At 36.9% G+C, this 12,532-nt stretch overlaps 1 protein-coding gene across 1 annotated transcript in view; it reads left to right on the forward strand.

The window, feature by feature from the left end:
• Positions 1 to 12,532, forward strand: part of LOC139151274 (uncharacterized) — a 102,384-nt gene that overhangs the window by 66,351 nt on the left and 23,501 nt on the right. Inside the window, exon 5 of the mRNA XM_070723953.1 lies at positions 6,263 to 6,406. Coding sequence (XP_070580054.1) covers positions 6,263 to 6,406 — 144 coding nt within the window. The remainder of the gene's footprint in view (positions 1 to 6,262; positions 6,407 to 12,532) is intronic.

Consider the following 12,532-nt stretch of genomic DNA (forward strand, 5'->3'; position numbering starts at 1 on the left):
TTCAAATTTTCTACTGGGGATCTTATCTGCTTGAGCTGTCCTTCTACTACTATATGAGTCTTAGGTGACCACCCAAGTACGGGTTTTAATTTCATCGGAAAGGATATCTGGTGCACTTCACCGTGCACATCTATCCACTGATACCAATGAGGGGGTAGTGGTACACAGCGACTGAAATCTTCCAACCGAAGAAACTGTGAACCATCTGAAGTAGTTTGTCCTTTCCATGGAAAGAGAAACCTGTACACATCATGAAGAAAAGGGAGTACAACTGGGTTTCTGCTGATTCCCTTAAACTTCTGCACTGCAATCCAAAAAAATGAAAAGAAAAAGAAATGATATAAATCAATATACAATTACGGTGCAACTTTAAAGGGAAGATATTTTTCAATATTTCCACATTGTACATCAATAGCAATTACTTGTTCTACTCCCGCTCCATAACATGTTGATATGACCATCATTGAAATTGTCAACTCAACCTGAATATGTGTAAAATGTGTTGTTATTGTTGGCAACTGAATTTCAGCCCAGAAAAAAAATTCACATATGAACAATAACAAAGCTAGCAACATGTATACTCAGCTTTGTTGACAAACTACTGTAAATACTGGGCACTTCAACATGTTTTAGGGAGTAGAACAAATAAATTGTAGTTTGTAAGCAGAACAAAACTATTTAAAAATCTAAAGTTACAACCAGTTATCCTCTAAGAAGTGTCAGTACCAAATGAAAATTACTGTGATATACTGATGACAATAAAATTACAAGACGGAATAAACAATAAAGAAAAAATCATAAAATAGTGTTTTCTTAATGTGTATTGTGAGCCATCAAGAGGTAGAATTTTATAATCCAGAAACAGAGAAATTGTATGTAAAGTAATGGAAGAATTTATGTTTTAATCCAGCTACACATCATGTGTTTCACAGTCATTTGGAAATCTTTGTAACATTGTACATCACAGCAGAGTGTCTCGTAGAATCAAATCTTATAATCCTCATCAAATTTTTATGTCAATCCTAACACAAACACAAAAATAAATCATTCAATCAGCCAATGTCATTTGCAATAGTTTTACATGCTGTTTTATTTGCTATCTCAGCATTTTGAACACACACATATAAGTATTAAAATTGGGCAGCTATTTGACAATAGGAAATAAAACAACATTTTTTAATGAAATGAAGGCATTAAATTAATTTAATAGTAATACACTATAGTGGGTCCTGTGTGTAGCCAGGTTTTCCTCAACTGTACTCTTTGGAATATCAGGAAAGATGAAGCTGTTGATCGATGTTTTCTTCAAATTTTCTTCAGGCTCCCAGGTTGATTCCCATAGGGGAAAGTTCTCCCATTTCAGTAAGTACTGCTGTCCTCTACAGAAAGAGAACAGTTTTCAGAATGAAGCACTGTGAATGTTATTGCCAGAAAATAACAATCAACACATGAAATTTATTTCCCTACTAAAGAAATTACAAATCTTCATTTCTACTGTCACAAGTGTCAGCAGTACAATATTGTGTGATCTGTTCTTACACGGGCCATACGCCTCCAACCATCGTACACAGCCCTGTGAAGTGGACAATTAGATACATGCAGCACTGTTTTGCTCAGCACATTTGGGACTTTAAAAAACCTAGCCCCAAAGTGATGACTATCTCTTGGTCTCACATTCGCAGTCACATTCTTATTGGTCAGTTTTAGTGTTAGAAAACATGAAACAATCAAACATCAATGATTGCTATTCACATCCCGTTTCTCATTGTTCCGTTGTTGGACAACAGAGCGCAGACGGATGACGCATATGGTCTCCAGATTCTCCAAGCTCACTGTTGTACATAAATTGAGTTATACAAGCTCGGAATTTTGACTGATTTTGATCTAAACTGAGTGATAGTCACAACATTACATGTTTTATTTGTAAACTCGGACGTCATCGTCTGTGCCGGACTCCAAATTACAGCCCCCCCCCCCCCCCAAAAAAAATGTGTTGAACTTGAAGCCAACATACATACCGTGTGCTGGTACAAGGAAGGAGGAGAATTCGCATAAAAACAAAACTAATTCCTATGAAATCGCATTATACTTTTAAAACAGGGTGCAAACGTTTTGAGTAACATAAACATCAAAAGGGATCATAATATTTACACATCGGTTTTCTCTGTCAACTCACCCCGGCTTTTACTCGTCTTGTTATTAATCGCTTTTACTCTGTACAACCTTTTAGAAGATTCATCAGGTCTCTGATGTTGGCCCTTCAAAGAAATGCAACTGCTGTTCAGTTCTTTGAAGTATATCTCAAGTTTTCTCGTCTTCATGACCACATCTGATCGAAATGCAGCAGACGAACGAAAAATGCAGACGACCAACATTCAGCTGTTCAGCACATGCGAATCGAGAAATACCATAGTGTAAATACCTGGATGTATGTAGCGCCGCTTGCGGCTATGTATCGAATTTCGCGCAGTGTACATCTAACTCTGACAATCTGTTGCTTGGAAACCCTGGAAACTGCAGATGATATCTGCCAGGTTCTACACTGAACACTTGTCTTTGCTGTAGAACAGTAACTATAGTTTGCAGATCTTCCTTGTCATCAGGTTTTGTATGTTCACTGTGCCATTACGTACATGTGAACACCTGTCAAAGACAGTTTCAGTGTCAGTCACAGCTTTGAGTGTGGTTCCTATTCTCTTCACATCACCTTCTGTCATATTTGGTGCAAGTCACTGGATTTACCTTTTAGCATCCCTATTTAGAAACTCCATAGCCAAGTCATCAGCCACATTTTGACCTATGCCACCATTCAGATTTAGAGTTCGATATCATTTAAGTTTTGCTGCCATTGTTGGTGTTACGGTTGCATTGAGTTGAGTGAGAAGTCACACTGCTTCAATACTGTATTTAGTGTGACCATAAAATTTGAAATACAGCAGCAGGAATTTCAAATACGTCATTCTTCTTTCACCATCACTTTCTCTTGTGCTATCCCTCAGGGCTGCTTCAAGCAGGGACATTCTGAGATAGCTGCAATATGATAATTGAAAATACACTCTTTTTTCTTCCCTTTCAGGTTTAGATCCATCTTCCTTGTGACTGAGCTTTCCATTGATGTATCAACCTCTTCCACTGTGTCATTCAGCCGGTTTGCCTGGTTTCTAGTGTCAGTATTTCCTACATTTTGGTCACCACTTGTCGTTTGAAGGCGTTTGCACATACAGATAGCTCTGTGATCTGCCGGGCGTTTCCCATTTTCCTTGTACACTTTGTCGCAGCCTTGATATCCACACTTGAAGCCTTCCACATCTGTGGTGTTGTTTATGTCATTACACATTTCTTCTGGATGAAATGTGCTTAACACTTAGTTGTCGGGATTTCATAGGCAACAGAGAGAAGGTATTCTTGTTTGTCTTCTGCTGAATAAACTTCAACACCTCTTGGAACATGAGTGGGATGGTCATCCTTACTTTTCATTTCAAGATGGGTCATTGCAGCAGCAACGACATGTCCACGGAGGGTGATATCATTAAAGTCACGAACTGAATTTATATCATTGTGAACATCTTTGACTCAATTTTTCCTGACGAGATGGTTGCACAAGTGATATTAAGTCCCTTCATCCCTTTCTGATCTGGTGTCATAAAACTCAGACCAAATTGTCTGCAAGAATAAAAGGTTTGCATGCTCATTATAATCATACTATTCTAACCACATTTTGCTGAACTGATATGGATCTAAGAATGCCTGCATCCCCTTCAATAATGTGTAAATACTCCACTGACATCTGTCATGCAAGCTAGATATTTTATCTAGTGGTTGTGTTTTATATTGACCTGCAGGGAACGAATAAAGCTGAAAACACTATATTATGCAAACCACATGTATAAGTGACCTGGACAAAAAATACAAAACTACAGTGAATCATTATGCATACTCAAGCCTGTCTTCTGGTGTCTGTTCATCAACAATTGATTCAGAGCCATGTACTGCCCTTTCAACACTCAGTTGGTCACCTGGGCAAAGTATCTTCTTCATTCTGTCATTATTTCTATATATATATTATTTAAAAATTGAAAATGCAAAATAAGGTGTGTTAAATCATTCCAATTTATGAAATACATTTGTTGACAAAAAATATGTCATCACCGTGGTTTGAAAATGGCGAAAAATAGCTTTTGACTGGTATTAACACGTTGCTGTCCATGGATCCAATTTCCAACACTGTCTCACGAAATTTTTGGCATTTTCAAGTCTCTGTGTAAGAAAACAAAAGCTCCTTATACCTTACTCTTACAATATATTGCACAAAAAGTATTTTAAAGCAGTTTACTTAGGGGCCGTCGATAATATAAGCTGACGCACAAGAAACGTAATTCCTTCGTTTTACTTGAAACCCCCTCCCTCCCACTCAAAATGTGCCCAAATTTTGTCTTTCAATCTGCCACACAACATGATCAGATCATAGCAGCACTGACTACATGACTTTCAATCTGCCACACAACATGATCAGACTATAGCAGCACTGACTACATGACTTTCAATCTGCCACACAACATGATCAGATCATAGCAGCACTGACTACATGACTTTCAATCTGCCACACAACATGATCAGACTATAGCAGCACTGACTACATGACTTTCAATCTGCCACACAACATGATCAGATCATAGCAGCTCTGACTACATGACTTTCAATCTGCCATACAACATGATCAGACTATAGCAGCACTGACTACATGACTTTCAATCTGCCATACAACATGATCAGACTATAGCAGCACTGACTACATGACTTTCAATCTGCCACACAACATGACCAGATCATAGCAGCACTGACTACATGACTTTCAATCTGCCACACAACATGATCAGATCATAGCAGCACTGACTACATGACTTTCAATCTGCCACACAACATGATCAGATCATAGCAGCACTGACTACATGACTTTCAATCTGCCACACAACATGATCAGATCATAGCTGCTCTGACTGGTGTGATTCAATCTGCCACACAACATGATCAGACTATAGCAGCACTGACTACATGACTTTCAATCTGCCACACAACATGATCAGATCATAGCAGCACTGACTACATGACTTTCAATCTGCCACACAACATGATCAGATCATAGCTGCTCTGACTGGTGTGATTCAATCTGCCACACAACATGATCAGACTATAGCAGCACTGACTACATGACTTTCAATCTGCCACACAACATGATCAGACTATAGCAGCACTGACTACATGACTTTCAATCTGCCACACAACATGATCAGACTATAGCAGCACTGACTACATGACTTTCAATCTGCCACACAACATGATCAGATCATAGCAGCACTGACTACATGACTTTCAATCTGCCACACAACATGACCAGATCATAGCAGCACTGACTACATGACTTTCAATCTGCCACACAACATGATCAGATCATAGCAGCACTGACTACATGACTTTCAATCTGCCACACAACATGATCAGATCATAGCTGCTCTGACTGGTGTGATTCAATCTGCCACACAACATGATCAGACTATAGCAGCACTGACTACATGACTTTCAATCTGCCACACAACATGACCAGATCATAGCAGCACTGACTACATGACTTTCAATCTGCCACACAACATGACCAGATCATAGCAGCACTGACTACATGACTTTCAATCTGCCACACAACATGATCAGATCATAGCAGCACTGACTACATGACTTTCAATCTGCCACACAACATGATCAGATCATAGCAGCACTGACTACATGACTTTCAATCTGCCACACAACATGATCAGATCATAGCAGCACTGACTACATGACTTTCAATCTGCCACACAACATGATCAGATCATAGCAGCTCTGACCGGTGTGATTCAATCTGCCATACAACATGATCAGACTATAGCAGCACTGACTACATGACTTTCAATCTGCCACACAACATGATCAGATCATAGCAGCTCTGACCGGTGTGATTCAATCTGCCGTACAACATCCTCAAACTGTAGCAGCACCGACTCAGTGTATTTGTCAATGCTCACAGAGATGATGCACACTACTGCACTTTGCCATTTGACATTTTCTTCTATAACATTTTATTCTATTTACAGCCAATAACAATAATTGGAGAACGTAGTATTTCTGATATCATATCAAGTATACACAAAATACACTGCTTTTAGAATACACAGCTTTTTTGTTAGATTATTAAATGATTACAGTATATATATTTGTTTTCTCTTTTCAGTGTTAATCATTGGGTATATGCTCACTACTACAGCCAGCTTGACTTTGCTGTTCAGTTTATCAAGTTGCTGCAGTTTCTGATTGTAATCAACTACTATTTTTCATATACATCACGTTTGCTGAAGAGGGAGAGACTGATAAACAGGTAAAATCCATATGTATCTTTTATATTTCATCAAATGAAAATCATAGAATGCCAAATACATAATACTTTGGCAGATCATTATTAGTCCCCTTGGACACCGTCCGGGGGACTTATAGGTTTGGTCATGTCCATGCGTCCGTCCGTCCGTCTGCTCACGCAGATATCCAAGAGATGCCTGGAGTGATTTCATTCAAACTTGGTACAAGGATTACTTCATAGGTCATACATATGCACGTCCATTTCTTTTGTGATACGATCCAATATGGCTGCTGTGCAGCCATTTTGTTACGATTTTTTTCATGTACGGAGCCATAACTCAGGCACATCTCAACCGATTTTATTAGCTCACATTTGGTTATACCAATGTGAGTTTATCATATAAGCTGAAGTCGATGGTATCTGTATGTATGTGTGTATGTATGAATGTGTGTATGTACCGGTATGTAAGTATGTGCGTACGTACAGTATGTCCATCAACATCAAAAACACGCAAACCGCTGCACATTTCAGCTTGGTATTTGGTGCGTGGATGCATCCTGGGCTATAGATGGGATTTTGTTCAAATGAAGTCATTGCCAAAATTATGCAAATGAGCTTACAAAATGTGAAAATGGTCAAGAATTAATATCTCGAGAACCGCTGTTTCGATTGATTTGAAAATTTGTATGCAAGTAGCTTAGGTGAACCTTATACAGTTTTATGAATATTGTGAAGATATCCTTAATTTTGAATTTTTTGGTGATTTTTCTCATCTTCAGTAAAAATTCTTCTTCTCTAAAACCGCCAGCCCAATCGCTCTCAAATTTGGGTTAGATCTTTGCGAGGGTGTTACTCTTCTAATTTGTTGAAATTATGACAAAATTGGGAAAATTACTATTTTGTAACAATTTTGTCATTTTTGGTCAAAAAATCTTAAACACTTTTTTCTTTTTAAAACCCCTGGACAGACAGCTTTTATATTTGGTACACAGACGTACAGATATGACAATACTTAGATACGTGGAAATTGTCCTGAAATATACAAATTTGTATTTTTAGCTCCGCTGTCAGCGACGCGGAGCTTATCAAATAGGTTGATTTTCCGTCGTCGTCCATCGTCGTCCGTCGTCCGTCGTCCGTCGTCCGTCGTCGTCGTCGTCGTCGTCGTCCGTCAACAATTGCCTTCTCCTCTGAAACCGCAAGTCCAATTGCTTTGAAATTTTATATGCGGTTCACTTGGGGTGACCTCACTTAAGTTTGTTCAAATCGTGGTGAAATTTGCATATTTGTATTTTTGGGGCATTTTTTGGTGTTTTTGGTAAAAAAATCTTCTTTTCTCAAACCGCTTGTCCGATTGCTTTGAAATTTAATATGCAGTTTACTTATGGTGACTTCAGTCAGATTTCTTCAAATCGTGGTGAAATTTGCATATTTGTATTTTTAAGGCAATTTTTGTCATTTTTGGTAAAAAATCTTTAAAAATCTTCTTCTTCAAAACTACCGGTCAGATAGCTTTGAAATTTGGTACATATGTCCCTAGGGATGATCTATTTCAGATTTGTTCAAATTGTGAAGAAATATGCAAATTTGCATTTTTAAGGCAATTTTTGCCATTTTTGGTCAAAAAATGTATTTCTCAAAAAGTACTGGTCTGATAGTTTTGAAATTTGGTATACAGGTTTCTATAGATGCACTTAGTAATATATATTGAATTTCTGATGAAATCTGTAATTTTGTATTTTTGGGCAATTTTTGCCATTTTTGGTCAAAAATGTGTATTGCCAAAACTACTCATCTGATAGCTTTGAAATTTGGTATAGAGGTTCCTACACATGAACTAAATGATATGTATTGAAATTATGATGAAATCTGCAATTTTGTATTTTTGGGGCAATTTTTGCCATTTTTGGTCAAAAAATGTGTATTTCCAAAAGTACTCATCTGATAGCTTTGCAATTTAGTATACAGGTTCCTACAGATCACCTTAATGATATTTGTAGAAATTATGATGAAATCTGCGATTTTGTAATTTTGGGGCAATTTTGCTATTTTTGGTCAAAAAACGTGTTTCTCAAAAGTACTGGTCTGATAGCTTTGAAATTTGGTATACAGGTTCCTACAGATGAGCTAAGTAATATATATTTAATTTCTCCTGAAATCTGTAATTTTGTATTTTTGGGGCAATTTTTGCAATTTTAGGTCAAAAATGTGTATTTCAACAACTGCTCATCTGATAGCTTTGAAATTTGGTATACAGGTTTCCATAGATGAACTACATGATATTTATTGAAATAATGATGAAATCTGCAATTTTGAATTTTGTGGCAATTTTTCCCATTTTTGGTCAAAATATGTGTTTCTCAAAAAGTACTGGTCTAACAGCTTTGAAATTTGGTATACAGGTTTCTATAGATGAACTCAATTTGATCTTTTGAAATTATGATGAAATCTGCAATTTTTATTTGGGGGGGCAATTGTTGCCATTTTTGGTCAGAAAATTTTATTCTCAAAACACTACTCATCAGATAGCTTTGGTTGACATGTTCCTAGGGATGATCCGATGTGATATATTCAAAGTATGATGAAATCTTCAATTGTGTATTTTTGCAGCTTATTTTAGCCACTTTTTTCTGGCCACTGCATTGAGCTATCAAAGATTTCCTCCTTCTTCATCAACATGTGTCAAAAATAGTTATTCTCTACATAAACACAGCGGAGCTATATCGGCCGCTAGGTCGCTTGTTAAGACAATATCGTCATTTTTGGTCAAGAAAACTTGTTCTCAAAATTACTTGTTTGATAGCTTCGTAATTCAGTATAAAGTCCCGAGGGATGTTATTAGATAGTATTTTCTGCTCAAAGTGTTTGGAAACCCCCAAATTTGTATATTTTAGGTAATTTTCTCAGTTTGTGACCTTAAATGACCTACATCAACCCAGGATATGTTGTGAGAGAGTTTCGAAGGCTGTGAACATAATTTTGTCATAGTTAATATCAATTTGTAGTAAAATTTGATCCAGAAAACAAAGTTGAGGTGAATGTTTTCATTGCGGACCAATTTTTGCAACTTTTCTATGTAAGACATACAAGAACTGATGAGAAGTTTGGATCCAGGATAATTCCAGATGTTGTAATCACTGCCCACAGTGGAAGGCATTTCACTATCTGTGACTAACTTAAGTGCTGTTTACATTAGAATGATAACACTCATCGCATTAATTAAAAACTCCCCAAAGTTGTAATTATACATTTCCTGTCATCTGGCGTTATGTAATACCAAGGGATGGAACATTTGATATTCAGGAGGGGTAGGGTCTAGAAGATTTATGAGGTAGCATTACTTTTTACCTTCTCGTGTCTATTTATAGACAGAGAAGGTATTAGAGTTGAAAACCAATATGCTGCTGTCAAGAACTTCCGTCTGTCAAGACTTCCGTCTGTCAAGATCCGTTGACGTCATGCCATTGTGATGGGTCATATCATAAACTGGTGGGGGTGTTCATGGGTCAGGTTTAGGTGTGGGAGAACGATTTTGAGCTATGACAAAAATCAAAAGGGACTTAGCAGCATAGCCACAGTGTTAAGCCTTTCTCCAAGATTTCTTAGTTGACTACAATCTATTACAGACTACTGAGCTAGGGGTACTCACTTTGTGTTTGCTCACTCTGTGAGCGCTAGTGTTTGGTACTGAGTTGCGTGGATATCCCTCATGGCTTCACGTGATCTGGGCCTGTTGCATAATCTGCAGAGATGATCATATGCCTCAGAGTCTGAAAACTGTCATTGTGTAAGCCTGTCGGCATTTTCCTTGCATTTTTTCCCATTTAATTTTGCAAAATATCGGCGAGTACCTCAATATTTCAAGATAACCCTTTCTTCCCAATCGTTTCCTGAGTTTCAGAGTCATATGAACGAAAATGAGTGAAAGTTTTAGACAGGAAAATCGGACGTCGGCCATGTTCAATGTTTACAGTACAATCAGAAGTTTACGTGGAGGAATTATTAACCAACAAACACTGTTCATGATGCCCGCCCTCTAGAGGCAGACCCTCCTATATGAAGTACCACATTTGATGCTTGTGGAAAGCTTGACCACACAATGGAGCATTTAAACTTTTAGAAAATGACAAACTGAATAAGAAGGTATTCAGAAAATGTCAAATACTGAGGAAAAATGCGCAAATATTCAAAATAAACAGGTTAACTGATTGGTCAGCTATAAAAAACAATGAAAATGTTTATGATCAAAAGTTTTTGAGATGCGCACATTTAACAAATACAGAAATTATTAACATTATAAATATAAGACCAAACTATTTTTTCAGGGATGGGACAGGTTGGAAATGAGGGGTGAGAGACAAAGGCACTCCTATTGCTGCATGTTGATGCAGCCACACCATTTCATTTACAGCATACTTATTCAATGTGTTGTGTACAAGTTCCATATTGTGCTGACTGTCATACAAGGATAACATAAGCAAATCAAATCAAATTAGAAAAGGATCAATGCTGTTGTGTGGATTTTGCTGAACATGGCTGATATTTCGCCCTATATATTTGGTATCCAGCACAGGCATATTTTGATGTAAAGTCAAAATTAACACTACACTGCTGACAATATATTTTACCGTTTCTGCATGAACTTTTCTTTTTTAAATTATAGTATATTAGTACTTCAAACAGATTAACAGTTATCGTGATGTCAACCCATAATTTTTTACATCACAAAGACTGTAATTCTGCCAATTTTTTTTGTTTTTCAGTCATTTTATAAATTTTGCACTGCACAAGATGATTGAACAAATTGCAATGTTTGAATTTGTAAACTCAAAGAATAAAAATCCTTTGGTCACAAATTAAATTATTTTTGAAAAGAAATTTACTCTTAAACACTTTTAGCATATATTCTTTACACGGTCATGTATTTCAAGGAAAATATGCCTATTAAAAACAGTAATTTCTTCACTTTCAATTTTTTTTCAATACTATGACAATTATCAGCCATGAGGTTATACAAACACAAGACCAGATAAGCGTTTTCATCATTTCCACAGGACTCTTTTGAAAATCCATTAAAAACAGTTAAAAGTGACTTGAAATGATCACTTGGTATACATTTAATTTACAGATGCCAGGTTGTGTATTTCACATGCACTCAGGTCAGTAAGGAAGTGCGTCATTACTATTTTGGACTGTTAATTCTTATTTCTGAATTGTTTAACTTTTTTCCACATTGAACTATCTTTAGGCAGTTTATACTGTAGCTTAGAATTTTTTTGATTGATGTATTTAATCATCTTTTGGGTTCTTTGGGTCCATATCCCACCTCATGCCCCTACATCATCAACTATTTACCAACAACTCCATGCCAACAACCAATTACCTGACCTGGCCACACATTAGAGAAGGTACAGCGTCATTGACGGTATTTTTTACCAGATCCATTGTACATTTTTTACCCACTCCCACCTTTTCTTTTTATCAAACCTTCTCTGTCTATTTTTTGTTGTTGACATTTGCTTTTGTATTTAGGATCTGCTTGTCCCATTACTATAGAAGTTGATATGCATGTTCTTAAAGATGACCTCCAGTACCTAAGTTAGAGACCTTATTTGCTTTTGTCATGCTTGTTTTTCCTAGTTTAAATATTTCTTGAATGGACCAATTCAAACCAAATGTGAGCACACTATCCTTGACGGTATTTTTGAGATATGGAGCACACAGACAGACAGACAGACTGACATCGCTGCGACATGTGCTCACGTGTTCACACACGTGAGCAAAAACTGGTCACCTGACAGCTGTATTTCGTTGAATCATGAGACAAAATGAAATTGACATGCTTATGCATAATATGTATATCATTGTACGTTGTTCATGTACAACGTTTGAATGAAATTGGTTCAGGTATGTGTCTGTGCAATGGCTCTGGATATGTATCAACATGGTACAATACGATTTTTTCCTTGTACAAACTTTGAAACATTTTTGAAACAATGGTCCAGGAATCTCTGGGGAAAGCTTTCAGGTATATGGATGAAAAGGACTAATAAGTTTATCCACAGGGACTAATTAACAACTACCAAACAACAATGTAAGAGGGTCAATATTAGTGATGTTTGTCACTGCACTTTTTAAAGACACAAA

This window comes from Ptychodera flava, chromosome 2 (assembly GCF_041260155.1).
Source record: "Ptychodera flava strain L36383 chromosome 2, AS_Pfla_20210202, whole genome shotgun sequence".
In the NCBI taxonomy this organism is placed as follows: domain Eukaryota; kingdom Metazoa; phylum Hemichordata; class Enteropneusta; family Ptychoderidae; genus Ptychodera; species Ptychodera flava.